The following is a 23,425-nucleotide window of genomic DNA, read 5'->3' as shown; positions in this document are numbered from 1 at the left end:
ATCATGCATCATATTTTATAAGATGATCGGATGTTTTGTGTGTAAAATCTTAATTTGCAAAATGATAAAACACGTTTGTACATGTGATGGAGTAGAAGGTCAAGTACAAGTACCACAAAGTTGTATTTAGGTACAATATTACATAACATTACATTAATTTAACAGATGCTTTGGTCAAAAGCGATTTATAAAAAGTGCTTTCAACCATGAAATTATTACCCAAAAAGTGCAAGAATCAAGAGGGTACATAAACATTTATCAAATAGGCAAATCAGATTCAAGTGCTCATTTGAGAGATTTTTTTGGTAAAAAATGTATTTGTAATAAATTCAGGGAGTAAGGTGCAGTCTGAAGTGAGTTTTCAGTTTTTAGTTTACAGTAACTAGTTACATCTCCTCATGACTAAATGTATTGATCTTTTTGTTGCCAGATTTGTCATTTATGATGCATTGCTTGATTGTCTTCTCCACTGTTACATTTACATGTTTATTTTAAATACATTTGAGGAGGCTGTTGAATTGTTATGACCTGTATCATTCATTTTGTGTTATTCTCCTGACGGTTGTCTTTCAGGGTGCAGCAGTGGGCGACCATGTTCTCCGTTCAACTCCGAGAATTAACCACCAAATATTCGGGCTCCCTGCTGATGCAAAAGGTAAATAATGTTTTTTTTGTTCACTGACTTTTTATTGACATCAAAAATCATACAGAGCGCAATAAGTATTTATACAATTTGGCAAAAAAGAATACAACCCCCTTCAGCCCCAACAGAGCCCCATCCCTATTACTGTACCATATAAGTAATCAGAGTCGGTTTCAGATTTTACAGTATATATGCACACAAATACATTAAATGCGACAAAACTCATGGGTAACAGGATAAACAATCAGAAAATTAAGTAAAAAAATTATAAAATAAAATAAATTACAGTAAACAATAATTAACAGTTAAATAGTTGTATAAAAATAATTCTGTACAATACACTATAAGTGTATGAGTGTTACAAAGTTGGTATATCAGTAGCTTCCATTTTTCCTGCATGCATTAAAAAGGGTTGCCATATAGCATAACTTTCCTGCTATTTTAGTGCATTAAATAGCACTTTTCTGGTCTTAAAGAGGCAGTAAACTATTCTAAAGCGAAATACGATTTGTAAAACTCTTGGTTTTTGGCTCAGCCCTGGCTGTGTAAATCGGAAAAAAAAATACAACACTATGAGTGCAGTTTGTGAACATCACTTGATGACACCTTAGGAGACCTGCTAGCGATCTTAACATAACGTTAAATGATAATGTTCAAAGCCATAACTCTGGAACAGAAGGGGGGATTGTGACTGTATTCACTGTAATTTGAGTGGTTGGCAGAGGCAAACAACTCGGAGGTGTCCAGGTTCATCTGCCAAGGAAGTTTTCACCTTATTCTGTCAGTTGGTTGGTTAGTTGGTTGGTTGGCTGCCTGGTTGGTTGGTCGGTTGGTTAGTTGGTTTGAAGTATTTGTAGTTTGAAATTAATTTCAGACTGACTTTCAACAACAACAATAGAACCGACCAACAACAACACATAAAAGAAGCAGTCTGAAACGGGTGTTTTTAAACAAATTTATTTAAAAATCAAAAACAATATCTGTCTTTTACTTGTAGATAAACAAGAATAAACAAGACAAAAACAACAATCAACAAACAATCATATGCAAACACAGTTGCACAATCCAGATCAAGAAAAACCACACGCTTACTTATCATTTATCACCTTTTTTTTTCTTTTTTGCCAGTACTTACTTTGAGCTCAACCATTTTCATATTGTTTCAGTGTATTGTTGTAACAGTTTTGTTAACTTTCTGAGTGTACATGTACATTCAATTTCTGATGATAGCTGGCCCATAGATTTACTCCTTTAACTGAAATACATTTATATTTTGCATTTTACATTTTTTATTGAATATACAACTTCCTCTTATGTCATGTTGGCATCTTCTTATTGTAAACAACTTTTGGATACTTTCTGGTAATTTATGTTTTTTTGCTTTGTACATAATTTGTAATATTTATAATTCAGCTAAGAATTTACATTTTAGAGCCTTTAATTCAATTAAATAAATAGTTAGTTGGTTATCTGTAGGTGATTTCTTTACAATTCTTATTGCTGTCTTTTGAAGCATAAAGATTGGATTGGTGTTTGTTTTATATGCATTTCCTTATACTTCCACAAAGTAAGTTACGTATGGGAGCACAAGGGAACAATACAGTGTATATAATGATTTTTCATTTAAGAAATCTTTGACTTTATATAGTATTGTAATTGACTATGACCGGCACCCTTTCTATTTCAACTTCATTCATCATGAGTTTACTTATTGAGTATGAGAATTTTTTTTGCAATACCAATTCATTTTCCACTGTATCCAAAAGTTGCTTTAGATTCTAAATAGAACAAAATAAATTTGTATCATCAGCAAATAATATCAATTTTGATACTTTGAAAACCTCACATACATATCTCATTAATGTGTAAAAGAAACAGTAATGGGCCTATCATTTATCCTTGGGGAACCCCACATGTTAGCTGCAAAGATTGTGACTTGCAATGATCTATTTGAGCATATTGGTGCCTTTCCTCCAAATAAAAACTTAACCAAGAGTGAGCTACCCCTCTAATTCAATATCTTTGCAATTTCTCCAGCAGTAATTCATGGTCAACAGTATCAAAATGCTTTTTTAAGATCCAAGAACACCCGCACCCTATATTCTTTATTTTCTATTGCAGTGGATATTTTCTTTACAAATTCTTTTAATGCATGTGAGGTTGTCCTATTAGTTCTATTAGGTTGGTTGGTTGGTTTGCTTTTGGATGGAGCGGTGGGTGTTCCTTTAGATCCATCCTTCAGTAGAATGACAGTATGTTTTTGGATTAGTCACCATTAGGGCTCAATTAATATGTGATGTTATTTATGGTAAAAAAAAAATTTAAAAAAGAATCTAACACTGAACCCAAAAACTTGTCCCAAAGCAAACAGACTGGTTTTACTTGAAACAGAGAGCAAATGAGAGCCTTGTGTTTAACTGCTCATATGTTTGTCTGTGTATGTGATTGCTTCTGTTGATGTGGGTGCATTTGTGTGCGTTTACAAGGGAACACAAACACACACGCATTGGATCATAGTAATGCCCAGATTGAGGACCGAGCCCTCTTTACCGGCACCAGGATTTGTGGCCTGCTCTGATTTTAGACATTCATCCATTTATCTGTCAGATTTAGATTTATCAAGGGCAGCCTGCAGCGTGTTGGCTTTGAAACACACAGACCACCTCCTGTGGTAAGGACACACAACCCAAATACAGGCCTGTAAAGAAACTAAATCTCCCCTAAAATAACTTGTGATTGTGTCATTTTTTTCTCTATTTCCTTGCAGTTGTTTTCATATGTGATTTCATGACCCATGAGGAGAGCACAAATAAATCAAGCATACCTTTAATTTAAGCTCAAACTAGAGATGTCATGGATCGGTGGCTGGTCGATGTTATGATTACATGGATCAATATTGGCAAAAAAATAAAAGATCCTGACTTCAGTGAACTTTGTGCTTTCTTTCGGCAAGAGGCTTAACCCTAAATTGCCTCTGATGGCTCTTTCGGCAGTGTATTAATGTGACAGGAAAAACAAATAATAAACAGCAGCGCTGTATGAATGTGTGTGAATGGGTTAATGTGACATAAAAACAGTCCATTTACCATTTTACCTGCTAGTTTTTCAGTGCTGCTCTCCTACAGGATTCTGTGACCTGACAATTCTGATTACAAGTTTGTAGCATCAACAAATAGCTTTCAACAAGTGAGGTATGACAGACGTGACAACCTCCATAATGATAATAATAATAACTTTATTTATATAGCACCTTTCAAAACAGCTGTAGCAAACTGCTTCAAAGTGAAGGACACAAAACACACAAATGCATGGACAACAAGCAAAATTAAATAATATCATTTAAAATGAAAAATTACTAAAATACAATATAATACAAATTGAATACACTAAGTGACGTAGCAAATAAAACAGTAAAAAGTAATGACATTTATTATTCATAGATATAAGCATATGTGTAAAAGCCATTCTGTAAAAGTGAGATTGGAGAGTTGATTTAAAAACAGACTGAGGTCCTCAGGTTAACTGTTTCAGAGGGTCGGGGTCCTGACAGCAGCGGTCCTGTCACCCTGTCCTCAGCTTCGACAGAGGATTTCTTTTCAAGGATGATCATCAGGAGATCTCGAACTTCAGGCTTGTCAGGACTGATTTAGAAACTCAGCCAAGTAGCTAAATGCAAAACCATGCAGCCATGAAGGGGGAGATAAAACTGCCGAAATATGATGATAGTTTTTTGATTAGGTTAAATGTCCGGTGGCTGCTTTTTAAACAACCTCAAGCTGAGCAGTCATGTTTCTGTTGAAACCTCTAAACACTGCATTCCAATAATCCGGACAGGTGGTAAAATCATGAATCACCATGAGCATGATTTTCTTTTCAGTCAAGCATGAGCCTGACTCTCAACCCCGGTGATGCTTGAAGGACATGGACTGCAGCTGCGGCGGCTCAGTCCGGCTGCTCCTAGTGCAGGCAAATCTGTCTGGGTCACACCCTCTTGCTCTCTTCCCATCACGATCTGACCCTTTGTCAGAGTCAGAGTCAAAGTCTTTACCACAAATCCATCTTCCTCCTGATACTTTGGGGAGACACGACTCTGGGTCTCTCTGCTGCAGTATGAGATAAATGGACCTGCAGAGGTTTTCTTGAACCTCTTGCTGTCATCGTCTGACCTTTGATAGAGGTGATTCATTTAACCCTAGACTAAAATAAGAAATTAAGGGTTAATATTTACCTGGTATAGCTGTCAGATGCATATTTAATCGACATAATTATGATTATTTTCTATATCTATAAATTGTCTAAAACCCCAAAATTCAACCTCTCAAAGCTTATTTTGACTGGACAACAGTCCCAAACCCTTTACACATTTAGTTTAGTCTTTTCTCAAGACAAAAAAATAAAAATATGGACATTTTATTGGAAAATGATTGCCAATTACATAAATAGTCACAGGTACAAAGTAATTATTTCGATTGATTCATTTCATAATTGTTGCAGCTCCATTGCCGTTGTTGTTATGGTTGTTACTTGCATCTGGGACAAAAGATTTTGGGACATCCCTTACCAAGGAAGTCTTCCCCATTGCTCATTGTTGGAAGCTGATCAATAACATTGGTTTTCAGGGCATTCAAGCTCACTACCTGCACAGTGATTCACTACACTGCTGGTGGAGCTGATGTAACCTCAGTGGCTGATGAGAACCTGGGGCCTGTACTACGGATACCTGGATAACCTGTACTACGAAGCTGGATATCAACACTATCAGTCAACCCTGGGTTTTTCTATCCCATTATGAGCGCACTCATGTGGAAGAGGCAGAGTCGTTTATTACAAGCAGCATCATATAACCATGAACAAAGTTTTTAATATGATACGAAAAGAAACACTGATACGTGCAGGTCAGTTTGGTTTAAGCAACATGTAAAAGTGACATTCTACAAAGTGCAATGAAAATAATGTGATCAAACCAGGTAAATAACACTGAATAGTTCATTCATGATCATGAGAAATATTGATCAGTGTGTGGATCATTGTTCTAATAAAAGAGATAGTATTTAGTTTTTGTTTCTATTTATCGTAACCCAGTCTCCTCGTGTGGTTCCGAGCTGCAGGGACAGAAGAAGAAAGTAAAAGACTGTCAGGGATTATGTGGGTGATCAAATAATCTTTTTTGAATTCTAATCAAGCTCTTACATTAATGACTCATGAATGTATTTAGTGTGATTAACTCTCCCTCTATAAAAAAAACTCTTTCAAAACCGGTTTCAGGCGTGTGAGACCGGCGCGCTAACAAGGACGCTAAATCACGGGCACTAGAAGTGGATGTCGGCAAGTGGGGAGTACACACTACACAGCGCTGGCTGACCACATATTTGTGCTGGGAGACATTATGAAAAGCTGAGCACTGATTAAGGCTATAGACTGTTCACATTACAGCGCTTTACTACATCACCCCTTGTCACGATGGGGTGCTGCAACACCCTCAGCAACCACCTTCCTGCGCCCTTGTCTGTATTATGATTTTCATTTAATTACCCCTATCATACATATTTTTTGTTATCCTCAAAGAAATTAAGATAATTTTCAGACATACATTTTATATTAATATTTTTAAGGGCAGCAGAGAGGCTACTATGAATGTACTGAATGTAAAGGTTCTCTCCACTGCTGGAGACAGTTGACAAATCCTGCAAGAAATCTGTCTGTCACACACTTGTCACACAAGGCTTGCCCCTCGTTGCCACTGTCTATTCTCTGGTTCGCTGGTTTCTCTTCTTCTTCGTGGGTGTTTGCTCTGCAAGTAAGTGCCAACCGTTGTCTTTAGCGCTGTCGCCCTCTGTCGCACTGGCAACTGTCTCGCAGATGTTAAAGTAAAGAAAGAAAAAAAAACATTCACGCCTGCTGGCCATAGGCCGCCCTGGATTTCCCACCGTTCTAAAAAAATAGAATAAATAACTGCGTGTCGGCCGTCAGCCACCATGGGCTATCGTCCGTTATAATTTTTTTTTTAAATAATACAAATTTAAATATATATATATATATATATATATATATATATCATGCGTGCCGGCTGTCAGCTGCTCTGGACTACCGGCCGTTTTGTGATTCTCCAGATCACACAGATGGCCATTCCTCCCCTGGTAGTAGGGCTGTTGACAGGTTTTGATCTTTTATTAGCAGGTTAGCCGTTCAGCATGAGTTACCATGGTGATTTACTCCGGTAAGAAGAGAACCGGCTTCTTCGGACGGAAAAGCCCAGAGTTAAACGTGAAGTTACCTTGAAAACCGCAAATCCTGCTTCGTATTGTACAGGCCTCTGAACTCCGGTCCGAGAAAATAACTTCTGGTTTCGAGGCCTCCTGCTAAAATGTAGAAGACCAGAATCCGAATTAGGAAACATCCACTGAGGTTACACAAATGTTTGGCTCTGCTCTTGTGTTCACCTCAGTAAGTGGGTTTCTTGGACTAATTGGAATTAGTGAATGACTTAATTGAGTGATTCAGAGTGTAAATAAGCAGACGGGGCCATCCCTCGTCACTCTCAGCTGGCTGATCCGCCTCGAGCTTCTTTATCCAGAGAAAGTGACCTGATTGCCTTGGTGTAAAAAAAACCCTGATTCAATCTGAGAGTCAGAGTCTAAATTATCCGATGACTATTAAACAAACTGCCAACAGCATGAGATCAGTTTGACTGTTACAATCTATCTCTATTAGCAGGATATACAAGCCCAGTCTCATTTGCGCTTGATATCCTGAGACAAATTGTTCAGTTCAATGACTGGTAATACAAACAAATTAGTATCTCCGAAACTGTGTTTAGAAAGGTTTTTAAAATACCTCTGTTTCCCCCCCCCCCGGATCTGCAAAGTGCAAATATGTCTTTGCAGCCCGTGTTTAAATATTTAAAACCTGTTTGTTTTTCCCTATCAGAAACTGAAGGATGTGGAGTCCATCATTAAGATCGTGGAGGTGGAAGGACGCGACTTGGTGAAGGATTATTCCGATGAAATTGAACGGATGTTGGGAAGCAAGATGAAGTCAGTGAAGGTGAGGATGAGGAAGCTTATCACAGCATTAATGTAAGAAATAAGTTAAACTGGATATTATCTGGACAGTGTGTAAAGCAGCTGCAGTGATTTTAAAGCAGCCCTTTAGTTACAATTTGTGTGATAATAATAATCTCACAAGGGACAATGTGAAAATAATTTGAAAAGGTAATGAACCTGCGGATAATTAACAGCTGAATCTGAAGCTCACATCAGCTTTGCAAAGCTTTATAATGATCAGCTCATTGTTTGTCTATCTGAACAACAGCTCTATTGTTCTGGTTCACTCGCACTGCTCTCTAGCATTGGTTGCAGCTGCAGCATGCATTTTCAGAGGGAAATGCTCAGCAGCAAACAGCAGAGCGACTCAGAGAGCAGCTAGTGAACATTTAGCAGCTAAAGAGCCAGATATTTACCTCAGGAGTTGGTGGAGACCAGAAACAGCTTAAAGAGAGGAAACGCTGAACTCAGATTCATCAGGGTGGACACAAACACCACTCCAATTGAATGATCACAATGCCCTGCACCACTGGATGTGGGAAAAAAGCTACTGTTGACTTAAAAGTGACATATTAAGCAAAAATCACTTTTTCGGCTCATGTGCCCATAAACATGGGTATCTGTGGTGCATGCCGGCAAACTAACTGTAAAAATAGACCACCCTGGATTTTTTTTGTGAGCTGGCTAAACTCTACAGCCTGGCTGGGAACAACTGGTTCCGATTTTTCTACCACTGTGACGTCACAGTTTGACTCTTTTGGGGTAACCATGCCTGCAATCTGAGAATCTCCAATTTTCTGGTGAAGGGGCGTGACATTTTCTACACATCTGAAAGCGATTGACCAATCTCAACAGACTGGGCCAGCTAGCCAATCAGAGCAGACTGAGATTTACCGGCATTAGGAGCTAAAACAGACCCAGGCGTTTGAGACAGAGGGTGAAAAGAGGAGCTGCAGGAATGAGGCAGTACGAGAACACTGATGCGTTTTTTGAACATTAAAGTATGTAAACCTTTTCAAGTGGTAACCCAAATTAAAAGTATGAATCTCAATATGAGCATAATATGTCACCTTTAAAAGGTGACACCATTCTGTACACAGCATACTGCAGCCCTGAGTGGTCAAAAATAATTGATATATGTTTTTAAAAAACTGTTAAATTTATGTTCTGTCACAGTTAATGATGCAACTAACACAGTAAAAAGATACATTTTGTGTTTGGTGGTAGAGCTGCTCTCTCACCCTCTGTTGCTAGTTAGCTGTCATTTACGGTGGTCCTGAAGTGCAAATCACAACGCCGAAAGATTAAACACCGCGCGAAAGACAAAACATTGCGCCGAAAGAAAAAACACAGCGCCGAAAGATTAAACACCGCGCGAAAGAAAAGACACAACTCCGAAAGAGTAAACACCGTGCCGAAAGTCCGGTAAAGTTGGAAAGATATTGACAGATTCGGACTTTCCGGTTCAATAACTTTTGAACGAAACATTCTACAAACACAAGCGTAGCCTCTTCCCAATCCGAATTGTGTACACAATGAGCTACAGTAACATTTCTTATCCAAGTGACTTTCTATGCGCAGCGGCAGGGAGACGGGTGTGAGGCGAGTGCCCAGGGACCGTCTGCAAGGTGCAACGCCGAAAAGACGAGCTCCACAAAAAAAATCAATAGGTTCACTTCTCTTAACTGTAGTGTTACCAAAATCACCCCAGACAAAGATGAACTTCCCATGGTCAAACTACAGCTCGTATTTTGGACAAAAAATGCATTCAGACAATTTTTGGTGAATTTTTTATTTTGCACTTTGCAGAGTGAGGTATCATCGTGCCTGTGCAGACACCAAAACTAAAAGCCCTTGCTCATCCACCATGTATAGAAATGTGCCACAAGTACCAAGCAGATGGATACATTGTAGTTTGTCAAAAAAAAATTAATCCAGCACATAACTCCTGCTAAAACTGTTGTTACTTATTGTGTATGGATTGAACAAAGTAGATACAGTATATTAATCAATGAGCTGTACAGTTGTTTCTAGCTATATTTTGAACTTTCCGCAAGCTTCCAGTCTTTATGCTAAGCTAAGCTAAAGACCTCCTGCAACCAGTACATAACATGGACCATTTTCTAAGTTGAACATTAACCAGGTCTGGACATCGTCCAAAGTTGCCTTTACACACATTAAGAAGTGGTCACAGCTACTGGAAATATCCTGTATGGTTTAGGAGGGGTGGTGCAAGGGAAGAGGCTGCAGGAGGAAGGATAGACACGTCATCAAAACGCACACTTACTCTTTGTGTGAATTCTCTGGACAGTGACCCGAAGGAAACACGTTATACGGAATTTGCACTAGGGAGCTAATGTGCGGTTCAACAGTTTGGTACATTTGCATTCACAGATCCTCTGGGTAATGTCTTGATAAGTTCTTAATGGCAGTGGAACTGTGAAAGCAATAATACATGAGACTTGAATCAATCTGATCTCACTTTGGAATGAAATTCAATTAGTGTATTTCCCAGAAATGTGAAGCGGATCTTTTAAGCATGTTAAGCTCTGAGGTGTGTGTTAAAGCAGTGCTTCCCAACCTGTTAACCAGACCATATTAAACAACATTACAACAGAAGTAACATTTGGGTTTAACTGTTTGCAGGTTACGGTCTTATTTTTGTTACGACAATGATGATTTCTTTTTTTTTCACAATCCAACTTAGGTTAGGATCTACTGCATTAATGGATGTTCACCGTCAGATACAACACCTTGTTGTGGATTATCCCTCACATTATACGCACATGTTTTATAATTGTCACTCTTTTGTGCTTACTTTTGTGATCTGATCTTTTGGTCTGAGTTTTGTTTTTTTCCCCTCTCTATTTCTTGCCACAGAGGTTAGCAGAGTCAGCAGAAGATGCTGACCTATACCACGACTTCAACGCTTCAATGAAGGTTGGTTTTCTTTGGTTTTTACCAGCTGAATTTTAAAGGACCATTCCGGCTCTAATAAAAATAATAATAATAATCCACCACAATCATCGCATTTACATCAGTCAAATTGTCATTTGTTATCTCTGGTTTACTTGGCCTCAGCTGTGCTTTAAGCTGAGTGCTAGCATTAGCATGCTTACAGTGTCTGGTTCAGAGGTAACAGCGGGTCACTTCACAGGGGACACTGGAGCAGATTGAAAGTTTTAAAGCATCAGCTTACACCTGAAATTAGATCAGATCAAACTTCACTGATCCTGTGAGGAAACTGGGTCAACAACGCAGCCGAGACACTACATAACATATACAGAACACAAATACTGTATTAAAATACGGGCCTATGAGCAGTGGGAAAGTGTAAAAAGGCATGGATAACAGCAGGGGAGAAGATTAACTCTTAAGTGGTCAGGTTTTTTTCATTGGTTGTAGGCTCTTTAATCAGTAGATCAGATCAGTAACTAGATAATCTCCAGCAGTTGTGTCAATGTTGAAAAATACAACTTGTTGAGGCATGACAAGAGTGTAGCAAAAGGCACATGCAGGAGGAAAAGGTGGAAAACCAATAATCAGTTTTTCCAGCTCTTGGGGAGAAATTGTTGTTGTTGCACATCAATGAAAGACCATTTACATGGTCCAATTACAGTGCAGTCTTCCTACACCTCTTGACGTTCCTATCTATTGGGCCACAAATTCTCATCCACATCACAACAAATATCTTCTCTTGCGATGCAGAGTGGAAAGAATCTTTTAGAGTGTCTTATCCAGCCTCTGCAGGCATCTGCTGTGATGTCATCACACGCTGCATCCATGGCAGCCAGAAGGGTCATCTGTGTATGTGGCTGGCGATCATAAAAATTCCTCAATGGAGTTAACAAATGGGGAGTAGGGTGAGAGGAACTCCATCAGCATCCTGTTGTGGGCCGCAAACCATTGCCTGATGATATTGGAGCGATGGAAACTGACATTGTCCCAAACTAATACGTACTTTGGCAGGTCATCTCCAATCTGACCCCTCTCTTGTTCAGGGATGAGATCCCTGTAGAGAGTGTCTAAAAAGGTGACAAGATGCTCTGTATTGTATGGCCCAATAATGGGAATATGCGTTAGCACACCATTCTCAGAGATAGCAGCACCCATGGTTATGTTCCCGCCCCGTTGGCCTGGCACATCAACTGTAGCTCTGTGGCCGATGATATTTCGACCACGCCTTCTGCGTTTCTTTAGGTTGAAGCCAGCCTCATCCATGTAGATGAAGCTGTGCGGTGGTTCACTTGCTTCCAGTTCCATTATACGCTATTTCCAGAAGACACAAAATGAGTTTTATGAATTACATGCATTTTCATTTTGGGCAAGATACAGTTACATCAAATGTATACAGCACATATTGCATCCTTTTTTCTACAGCCATAGCAAATGTGTAAAGGTCACACTTACTGTACTGTATATCACTATACGATGTTGTACTGTTTACTGTGAGGTACAGTTGCTGCATGCTCATTTGTTGAGCATGCTCATACATGTTTTACCTGTACATACTGGTAGCGCAGCTCCTTCACTCTTTCACCATTTCTTTCAAATGGAACAGTGTACAGCTGCTTCATATTCATTTGGTATCTTTTCAGCACCCTGTCAATGGTTGAGGTGCTGACTGTTTGGCTGTTTTCAAAGATGTTGTTGTCCTCTATAATGGGACTCTTTATCTCCCTTAGTCTTATGGCATTGTTTTCTGCAACCATGGTGCAAATAGCCTCCTCCTGTTCGGGTGTGAAAAGGGGCCCTCTGCCACCCCTGTGAAGTTGTCTTGCAGTCCTATGTGGAAAAAATATAGTAATGAAAAACACAAAATTGAGTAAGATAAAATGTCACTGTTTAAAGTATATTTACTGTATATTGTAAAATGCAAGTGGAATACTGTAATATTGTATGAAGCATTACAGAAAGTATACAGCATTACAGTACAGTCCTTATTGTTAGATTACATACCTGTTCTGTCGACGAAAAGTCTGAATGATTAAGGACACAGTTGTTCTCCCAACATTTGGCTGCACCCTTCGACCAGCCTCGGCCATTGTAAGCCCATGATTGAGAACGTGGTCTTCAAGTGCGGCTCTTATCTCATCAGGAACGCGCATTTGTCCTCGGCCTCTTCTGCCTCTTCCTCAGTTTTGCCTCCCGACTCCTCCGCCACGCAGCCTCACTCCTCTTCCTCTTCTTCTTCTCTCCGGCTGTTGACCCCGTCCAATTCCTTGTCCTTCCATTGTCGGACATTGTAGCATTGTGTTGTGCTCCGGCTATATATATACTTGCCAGTTGATGGTTCATGAGATTCCCCTTCGTTAGAGAAAGTCAAGATTCACCTGGGAGCAATTTACCAGGACAATTCAGGACAAATTTAGAAAAAAAGTCTAATGGAAATGTGTAGAAATATGCTTGACATATTATGACACCTTGTTCAACCATTTTGCATGTAAAGACTTATGCTATGAACTAATGCCTAAATGTTGTTGGGGTGAGACTATTCAACAGAGACCCATTATAATACATTTTGATCAACATGACATAAGGAATTGATAATGTAGGAAAACAGCAGAGAATTGTCCATAATCATTTGCATGGATGTACCAAAGCATTTGCAACTTGTTCAAAGAAATGATGTGATGATGTGATACAATGATGTGAAGATTGAACAGGTAGTTTTGAGAATTTCAATTCTGATCTGAGAAGTGTACCAAAGCGACTGAGAAAAACTGTAAGTCAATCATTACATCCCCCCCCCTTTTATTTTTACAGTAAAACCAATAGAAAGCCAAATGAAAAATAAAGTTTCAAAAGTCTATTGCTTAACTATCTCATTAATGTGTATTCTTTTAATCTGGCATCTATATTTATGTATCCTACGTTGCGTTATACATTTCTATTTTTAATCTCAGTGTGGTTAGATTGAAGATTTTGGAGAGGAATCACACTGACGTTGACATGTCTGGAGCTTATTTATGGTGCGTAAAGTTGGCACTGGTGGTTAAGGAAAGATATCTAATTCCTCTTTCAAGATTCACATTTATTAGCAAAACTGAAGCTATGCTACTATTTTCTCTAGTCTATTTATCTAATTCTGAGAAGTACCTTATCATAGTCCACCTGTCTCCTCTCAGTTCGATTACTACAACTCCATGCTGATCAACACGATAGACGAGGACGGGAACTTCCTGGAACTGGGTGGGGAGTTCCCACTGGAGAACAACGAACATTTCAACAACCTGCAAGTGAACACGCAGCAGAGCGACATCCAGATTCCCACCAACGTCTACAACAAAGGTCAGAGGTCCTTTAGGGTTTTTTAACCTACATTTGTTCAAATTGGGCTAAATTGGCATCAGTACAAGTATGCTGAATTAGCTGTCAGGAGTTTCTGTTTGCATTGTACAAAAGGATGTACAGAGAGCTGCCACTGGAAAGTGTAGGCTACACTGAATCTAAACATATGTGTATATCTATCATATCTGTTTTCTGTCTTAAATGTGCAGATCCTAACATCCTCAATGCCATCTACAACTCAGAGGCGTTAAACGACGTCTTCATGGGTAACTTCCAGAAAGATCCCACGCTCACCTGGCAGTACTTTGGCAGCTCCACTGGCTTCTTCAGGATCTACCCTGGTGGGTTAATGTTTAAATACAATGTCCAAGTTTTTATGAATATACATTTAAAGAACAACTGAGCAGTACCCAATCTGATTACCCCTTAGGAATCAAAGAAAATAGTGGGCGAGTTCTTAATGTATTTTGTAAACTTGTTCATGTCCACAAGAAAACAGGGGTTACTTATAAAAAAGTACATTTCTTAGGAACTTTGGAGTATTTCCATTTCATGCTACTTAATACTTAATTCACTATGTATTTGACTCCTTCACTTATTACTGGTTAGTTAACAGATAAAAAAAACACAAGACAAATGATCGGATTAAAAAAGGATGCAGTGTTAAAGATTAAAGTGAAAATTCTACATGAAAGTTTTTGCTATCACTACATAGCCAACGTTAGCATTAACAGACGTTTACTTGCTAATTTTGAGGAAAAGTTGCAAGTTCAGCATCAGACCTCATCATTTTACTCACCAATTGCTTCCTCCAGTGGTAGAAAGTAACGCCAGTGTTTCTAATTCTAACTCGTTTCTATTTCTAATCACTTTTTCTAACAAATTTGGCACACTAACCTGACTGGCCCGTCTCGTCACTGTTGTGTCCAGTCAGTCCTGAAGAAGTTTTGGTGCTCTGAGGACTATTATAACTTCTTGTTCTGTAAATGCAACAATGGCTGGATCTCTTGGCAAGAGACCATCAAGACCACCTGCTCCTGACAAGAAACCATGTTTAGCGACAGAGAAAACTGATAGCATCTTTAAAGTACGGCTTACATGCTTATTTATCAAAAAGAGCAATAGAGATTTAATAGAGCATCCACAGGCATCAATTTACATCAATACTTGAATACAAATTTGAATGCAGAACCTTTACTCGTAAGATATTTCTAGAATATCTTACTGTTTCATTTACCTAATAATTACATGATCTGAATACTTTTCCGACCTCTGCTTGAAAATGTACAGTTGCTTTGTTAACAAAGTGGTTTGTTGTAGTGAACTGGGCTGACCCCTTGTATTCTCTGTCAGGTATTAAATGGACTCCGGACTCTAACGGTGTGGCAGCCTTTGACTGCAGGAACAGAAACTGGTGAGTTCAGTCCACCGGCAGGTTGTTGTTCTGTATGTAAATAATAGAAAAGTCAGTGCCTTCCAAAATGATTCATATTACAGGAACAAATATCATAAGAGATCATTCTGATCTCCAACCTAAAGATCCTGGCAAGGTGGTCGTTTGGAGTTGGTTTCAAAACCCAGAAATAACCAAACACTTTCCTGGTCGAAACAATATTATCCTAATTGCTACTAAACGACAACTTTCATCATTCAGACACTCCAAAAAATCTGACAGTTCTTGTTCTGCTACGAGTTACTCGGAGCCGGCAGAGATTTCAGTTAAGCTGATGACCTGTTCAGACCCACTAAATTAACTTACTGATATGGATTATACTGGATACTTATCTGGTCTGCTGTAAACACTGGGACAGATGGGTTGCTAATTTTAGCCTCTTAATAAAGGTGTGTCAACTCACCAGCAGCAACAGGGAAACAGGCACATAAAGTCCAGTAATAAAAGAGGCTTGAAGCAACTAGATGTTGTGGATTTGATCTATTCACAGATGCGACGAAAGACAACTTCAGTATATGTTATTGTCTTCAGCTTACTTCTCAGCTCAACTAGCCCAGCTTCAGTTTTTGTATTACCGGCTTAAGGTTTTTCCTCTTTAAAAATACAATTTTAGCTATTCTGTGTTGGTGGATTCTTAGCATTTAAAATCAGACTAAGGTAGTTTCTCTCTGAAAGTAAATCTGGATACCGACAGTCAGTCAGACCATTGAGTAGAGGCAGGTAAATCCCAACATGAAGGACTTCACTAGAGGTATGTTTAAATGCAGGGATACTGTGTTGTATGTTTTTTCGTCCACCAGCTATGTAGTTCCCCCAAACAACAGAAGACATTACATCAGACCCAATGAGACGGGACCTTTAGAACCCCTGTGTATGGCCCAGTCTCATTGTGTCTGAGTCGGTCATACCACTGGCTGTGTGTTGGCTGAGTTGCGGCCAGCCGGACTCCTGATCCTCTGGAAAAGACGATAAGCTGTTCCTTAGCTGGGTCAGCGCAGCCCACATGGCACCATATGTGACTGTTCATGCATTTCTAAATAATACCAGAGTGCTGCATATGTCCCTGAATGCCTCATCACGCCACATTACTGCAGCTGAGCTGCCAAAGCTCTGCAGCATGCATCTGCCGGGACACAGAAACTGAAACTCACTGACATGATTTAGACTGACAGGAAATGTAATCCTGTTTAAGGTTTGTTTGCATTTTCTAACCTGTGTATATATTTTATCATATTAAGCAATTGTCCTGAAACTAATAGAATTAACAAATATGTCAACGTTATCTCCAGACAAAAGTAAAAGAACAGTGACACATTATTCCTACTGTATTTCATTGGATTTTCAATTAAGCCATAAATGTGAGGTTACGAATTTTAAATGCATATTATTGTATCATTTTGGTTTGTGTTTTAGAAAAATGTAACTGCTCCAACAGAGTCAGAACCCAGCTAAAAACACAAAAATAGCATCAAACCCACAATATCTAGAGATGCACAAACAAGAGGAACCTACACTACAGCAAAAGCTGTTATATTCTTGGTGTTTCAGTTTAAGATAATGATCATGTGGCACTAGTCCAAACATTGCTGCGTAACCATAGCATTCATTGACTCAAAAACATCTGTAAAGAATATTTAATTCCAGAAATGAGTCAGTGTGATTTTGTTATGCAATACGAGAATTTGCACCATTAACCAAAAATGTTTCTTACCATCATTTACCTTTGTCCGACATCAACGGCCATGCATATCTATGCATTATTTTAAAATTAGGGCAATTGCTTATAACTATTGTAGTTTAATGAAGAATAAAATGAGCTTGTTTCCTCTGTTGTTTTCTGTGCAGGTACATCCAGGCAGCCACATCTCCGAAGGACATCATCATCATGGTGGACATCAGCGGCAGCATGAAGGGGCTGAAGATGACCATTGCCAAACACACCATCAACACCATCCTGGACACTCTTGGAGAGAACGACTTTGTCAACGTTATCGCTGTGAGAAAAATCCAGACCTACTACTATTTCACCAAGAATGGACAGTATCACTGTAATCATCTAGATTAGTTCTGACAGACTGTGTGAAGGGCTCTGGTAGTTTCACTGGGTCTAGGGATTTGAACCAGCGGTTGCTTTTTTTCTTTTATTTAGTAACGCACTACACAACTTTTTAAATAGATAGGAGGAGGGGGGAGTGGAAGAGAAATAATGAGGTAGCAAAGATGGAATGAAGAGAGACAGAGGGATGAATAAGTGACTTAATTTGGTGGTGACTATGAATATAAAGAGAGAAATTATTAAATAGAATGCTGTTTCCTCATGAACCTGCCTCTCCCTGTTTGTGTGTGTGTGTGTGTGTGTGTGTGTGTGTCTTGCTGTCTGCAGTACACTGACTATGTTCGTTATGTGGAGCCATGCTTCAGAGGAACTCTGGTCCAGGCCGACTTAGACAACAGAGAGGTAAGACCATTATCTGCTTCATGGAGGCTTAAAGAGCTGAGGAGGCGTCTTAGCAGCCATTACGTGCATAAGCACACACACACACACACACACACACACACACACAAGCACAGAGGAATAGCCGCACCATCGCACCAACTCTTGGCCTCCTTCTTGAGGAAGCCAGGGATTGAGTGAGTAGAGTCATGGTCAGAATTAGGTCCAGGGTAAATCATGCCCACCCCCAATATTACCTGTAAACGAATTCATTTATTATTATGGTATTGGAGAAAACAGAAACAAAATATTACTTTATTTAAATTATATAAATATTTTTTCATGATGCAAGTTAAACATCTTAACCTGAGACCAAGATACAATGATGACCATCACCTGTTGTGTATTACCTGCTGAATAACTGCAGTCTGAATAAATCTTGACTGTTTTTTTCTTTTCTGAAACAGATTCATTGGCTCACAGTTTGAGGCCCACTGGGTTGGGCTTATTAAAAGTTTAGTGTCTAGTGGACATGATGATGTGTGTTGCACTCTGAGGACAACAAGCAGTCCACACTATCCTATTTCTGAAACTTCCCTATTTAATGATGGCACAAAAAAAAAATTCAGCTGGGTTGCAACAAACGATTATTTTTAATTATGAATTAACCTACTGATTGTTTTCACATTTAACTGATTGTTTGTTTAAGAATATCAAGAAATGGGGAAAGGAATTAAGTTTCCCAGAGTGCAGTGAGGTTGTGATGATGACAATAAATGTATTTTTGTCTCACCAGTGGTCCAGGTGATATTTCAAACTTTTAAATTCAATCTCCAGACGAACTAGAACATTGTTTTGGCATTATGTTCATGAATTAAATTCTATTCAGCTGTATCCTATTTCCGTGGTGGCACAAGTTCTAGAGGTTCAAAACATTTACAAATGAATCTTTCCAGATGTCATAAAAGTATGACTCTCTCAGTCTCTCTTTGTGTGTGTTTGTGTGTGTGTCTCTCTCTCAGCATTTTAAGCTGCTGGTGGATGAGCTACATGTCAAAGGAGAAGCAAAGATTAAGAATGCCATGAAGGAAGCCTTTAAAATCCTCAATGAGGTTTGTGTCGTGTTAAACAAAAGTACATTCAAGTGTGTATGAATGAAGAGTTTCCATCCTAGTTTCAAACTGATGTAATTTGGCTCAGCACAACATTCCGTTGGTGTGTATAATCTCTGGGTGTGTCTGTGTGCGTGCGTGTGTGCGTGTGTGTGTGTGTGTGTGTTTGTGTGTGTGTATGTGTGTGTGTGTGTGTGTGTGTGTGTGTGTGTGTGTGTGTGTGTGTGTGTGTGTGTATGTGTGTAGGTGAGGGTGAACGGTCAGGGCAGCATGTGTAACCAGGCCATCATGCTGATCACAGACGGAGCCATGGAGGACTTTGAGTCTGTCTTCGAGGAGTTCAACTGGCCTGAACGCAGGGTAAGGATGACGGTAGATATAAATATTTGAGAAGGATTGATATGGATTTTGGGGAAGCTGATGCATTCAGATACTAATAGATTGGCCGATATACTGTATATTTATTTTTAAAAAATTGCAATCATTCTTTACTATGTTATTAACCCTTTTTACAAAGAAATGTAATTGAGACTTGATATTTTACAGTTAAACCATAAACTTTATTATAAAAATATGAAAAAAAGGAATACAACAAACTAATATGTAGAAATTGAAACAAGAAATCTCCTTTTACGCAAAATTTTAACATAAATACACATCTTTCTTGCATTGTTTATTATTTAAAATAAAAGTTTTCAAATTGGTGCGTATCTTCAAACATAAAAGACAAGAGGTCACTGGTGCCTGTGTGTGGCTGAGGACTACCAGAGCCTCCTCCTTTACACTCAGCTAATGGAAACACATATTTAGTGGCTCTGATTTTCACCCTGCAGCTGTTTCCTTCAGTTGATTTTCATGCTCAAATGCTGGCTCACAGTTGCATACAGCTATGCAACTATTTTGATTGAATGAACGCCAGCCAGCCAGAGATCAAACTCTGTCAATGAAAGATAAGCCATGCAAGCAGTTCAAGAAGTGGCTCCTGTCAGACATGGAGCCTCCATCCCCAAAATCAGAGTGGGGATGGTCAATTGCAAAGGAGACTGTTGTTTAGCTCTCTGGTACTTTACGTAATGACAACATCTGATGTGAAAGTTGGTTTGAACATCACAGCACTGAGGGCGCACACCAGACAACCTTTATTCTCAGTTAATCATTTGTCTATATACTTTTCTCTCTTCTCTCTTTCTCTCTCTTTAAAAGAAGGTATAATCATTTTGCAGACTGTCAACAATTTTTTTTTAGATATACACCACTGTCTTATTGATTATGTACAGCTCTGAGCATTATTTTTGCATTATTTCATAATGTAATAATTGATAATTGGTATTATTGATGTTTTATTAAATCCATAATTTAACAATAATAACTTTATTCATAATTTATAAAGATTATAATAATAATAATGATAATAATAATAATAATAATTTATTGGATTCATAGAGCGCTTTTCAAAAACCCAAAGCGCTTATATAAAACAAATTATATGGTTGTGAAAAATGCACAACACACAGAGACCCAGGACAAAGCAGTGGGTAAACTGGTGTGTGTCTCTGTTCAGGTGCGAGTCTTCACCTACCTGATCGGCAGAGAGATGACCTTCGCTCAAAACACCAAATGGATCGCCTGCAACAATAAAGGTCAGCAGTGTGTGTGTGTTTGTGCGTGTGTTCTTTTGTGCGAGCATGTACTGATGTATGTTCAAACATGTTTTCTCAGGTTACTACACTCACATCTCCACGCTGGCCGACGTGCAGGAGAACGTCATGGAGTATCTGCACGTGCTCAGCCGACCGATGGTCATCAACCACGACCATGACATCATCTGGACAGAGGCCTACATGGACACTGTGGTGAGCCGAAGCAGCCGATCAGAGAGCTTAAAGGAGCAGTTCATCAGTCATACGAGACATAGAAAATGTGAAATAATACATGTAGGGGAACAAGAAAATTTAAGTTTAATTTTGTGGTGAACTGCTCCTTTAATTCATCTTACTGTACAGTTGTCGTCATCTTCATCATAATCACTTCACTTTCATCTGTGTGTCTGCTTCCTCCCTGTGCCTCGACTCATTCTCCCACGATCATCTGGGCCTTCCCCTCCATTGCTCCGACAGCTTCCCAGCACCCAGGAGGTAAAGAAGACGAAGGTTGTAGGTTTAGGTGAACAGTCAGTTGGACTCAAACAGGGTTTCTGCATCAGTTCACACATAGAACAAGGTGGTTCTCAACCCGTTCGTCTCCACACTCCCTCAAAATCTTTCGATATGGTTTTAATATTGGGATAAATCATTGTGGACACTGACAGGAGAGAAGGATGAGGAGGAGGGACGTGATTTCAGCTCAGGTCTCAGGCCATGTGGGGAGCACTGAGGACTACCAGTTGATTTGAAATTAAACCGAAATCAACACCTCTAACCGGTGTTATTACTGCCACATGAAAACTGAAACTTTAAATCACAAAATTCTCTCCCATCTAAGTTATGGCTTTGAATGTCAAGGTAGTTCATGAGTGGGTTTCAAAACAAGAACAGTGTCTCTTTGTGTACAAAGACACTTTGGACCTGCAAGTATTGTTTGCTGAGTTGCCCCAAACTTTCTATTCACATTGTTTCTGCTTTGTATCTACTTGCACTCAAATGGTGTTTCAGATTGTGCCAAAAATTTTTGACGAAATACAAAAGCATGCATTTTTGACAAAGATGCAGAAACATATATATCAAAATCCACTTGCACTGTAAAATATGGTTTGAATTCTTTGTTATGTGACGTCCAAAGGTATCCTGAGAACCACCACTCTAGACTGTAGTGACTGTAGTCATTTCACTGTTGGCTGTTGTTAGGTTGACTGGAACAGTCCTGTAACGCCATCTGGAGTTTAACCTCAGAGCAGCAGGAGTTGCATACACTGTCACCATAAACACAAAGATTATATCTGTCTGTTGATGAAGAAGAATATCATTTATATAAAAACTAAATGTGAAATGCAAAAAACAACCAGAATACAGTAAGCAACCTCAAAAATGACCCCAGAGTCTCCAACCTTCCCTCTGTTAAGAAAAAAACAAACAGTAAAAAACACAAAACACTATGAGCCTCACAAACATACAGTAGGATACAATTCAATTCAAATTAAAAATTTCATCAGATTGTAATATTCCTGTACCACCATTACCATTGAATCCAACCATTGTTACAAGGCATGTCATGTCTTTATAAACCGTTTCATTGATCCATCAATTATCTTGGATGTATAGGTTTTGTCTTTTTTGAATAATCACACTTTGTATTAAATATGTTCCTGTCTCAGCTCTTCACCACCAAGGCTCAGAGTCTGTTGCTGATGACCTCTGTAGCCATGCCGGTCTTCAGCAAGAAGAAGGAGACGGTCAGTGTCTAAGACCCAAAACAACCACACACCAATGTCTCAACAGCCGAAGCGTGTGGACTGGGACCTATCTGTAGAGGTTCAGTTGGAATTGCATTTGGAGTCTTTGCTGTCTAAACTTTCTAAAAATTAATTTGGATACAATCTGGACATGTGAAAAAAATTAATTTGGGCCAAAAAGTGTCAGCTGATCAGAAGGGAGATTTTTTCCCCCTTTTAGATCAGAGTTGGGAATTCTGAACAATGTTGTCGTTTTAGTTGAGTTCCAAGATTTTGTTTCAAAAAAAATGTATTGAGAAAAATTGCATCAGGCATCAAATATACTTTTAGTGTTATCTAATATTGCAGCTATTGTAGATTTTATACAGAACATGTTTTGTTTCTGCCTTTCAGGTAGGAGATTAACCCAAAATTCCCTGAGTTTGTTTTTGAGAATAAAGCTAGTTAGCCATCACTTAACCATGGGCACTTGATTCTTCTTCCAGAATAGAAGCATGAGTTCTTAGCAGTAAGAAGTCCATAAGATAACTTAATTTGTGTATATATCCCAGGCTCTTATCCCAGATGTTGGTCGTTGTTGAGGATGAATTCTGCAGAGTATTGTACAGACTGGAAATTATATTCTTTAACCAGCCAGTGTTTTAGACAGCCACTATCCAGCCCTGCACTCTCATAGTTAGGAAGGTGCGACCTCACATAACTCCTCACCTGGAGACATTTAGAGAAGTCACACTGTGGAGAGCATATTTTTCTCCAAGCTGTTGAAAGGATGCAAATGTTCCAAGAGCTCCAAGATCTGTAGTGAACATGTTAGCCATGTCAGTAGCAGCTCTGTGGATAGCAACGTCGGTCCACGACTTTTGTCTAGACTGATGCATCTCAACAACTATTGGGTGGATTGCAATGACATTTTTTTACAGAAATGCTCAACGTTGATCTTCTAACTTTTCCTCTAGCATGAAACTAAACCAGCAATAGCTCAAAACACCACTGTGCCAAAGTACAACCTAACACAGCTCTTGTTCTCTAAGCTAAGTAAGGAGATCACACAGCAGAGCAGT

The 23,425-nt window shown here is 39.0% G+C and overlaps 1 protein-coding gene across 1 annotated transcript in view; it reads left to right on the top strand.

Moving 5' to 3' along the window:
* Positions 1-23,425, top strand: part of LOC118315864 (voltage-dependent calcium channel subunit alpha-2/delta-4-like) — a 79,318-nt gene that overhangs the window by 5,337 nt on the left and 50,556 nt on the right. The window contains exons 2-15 of the mRNA XM_047333562.1: positions 574-655; positions 7,571-7,687; positions 10,567-10,626; positions 13,815-13,977; positions 14,187-14,318; positions 15,331-15,391; positions 17,276-17,426; positions 17,814-17,888; positions 18,887-18,976; positions 19,223-19,336; positions 20,538-20,616; positions 20,696-20,829; positions 21,094-21,111; positions 22,287-22,364. Of these exons, the coding sequence (XP_047189518.1) occupies positions 574-655; positions 7,571-7,687; positions 10,567-10,626; positions 13,815-13,977; positions 14,187-14,318; positions 15,331-15,391; positions 17,276-17,426; positions 17,814-17,888; positions 18,887-18,976; positions 19,223-19,336; positions 20,538-20,616; positions 20,696-20,829; positions 21,094-21,111; positions 22,287-22,364 (1,354 nt within the window). The remainder of the gene's footprint in view (positions 1-573; positions 656-7,570; positions 7,688-10,566; positions 10,627-13,814; positions 13,978-14,186; positions 14,319-15,330; positions 15,392-17,275; positions 17,427-17,813; positions 17,889-18,886; positions 18,977-19,222; positions 19,337-20,537; positions 20,617-20,695; positions 20,830-21,093; positions 21,112-22,286; positions 22,365-23,425) is intronic.

This window comes from Scophthalmus maximus, chromosome 7 (assembly GCF_022379125.1).
Source record: "Scophthalmus maximus strain ysfricsl-2021 chromosome 7, ASM2237912v1, whole genome shotgun sequence".
In the NCBI taxonomy this organism is placed as follows: domain Eukaryota; kingdom Metazoa; phylum Chordata; class Actinopteri; order Pleuronectiformes; family Scophthalmidae; genus Scophthalmus; species Scophthalmus maximus.
This window is presented reverse-complemented; position numbering and strand designations above follow the sequence as displayed.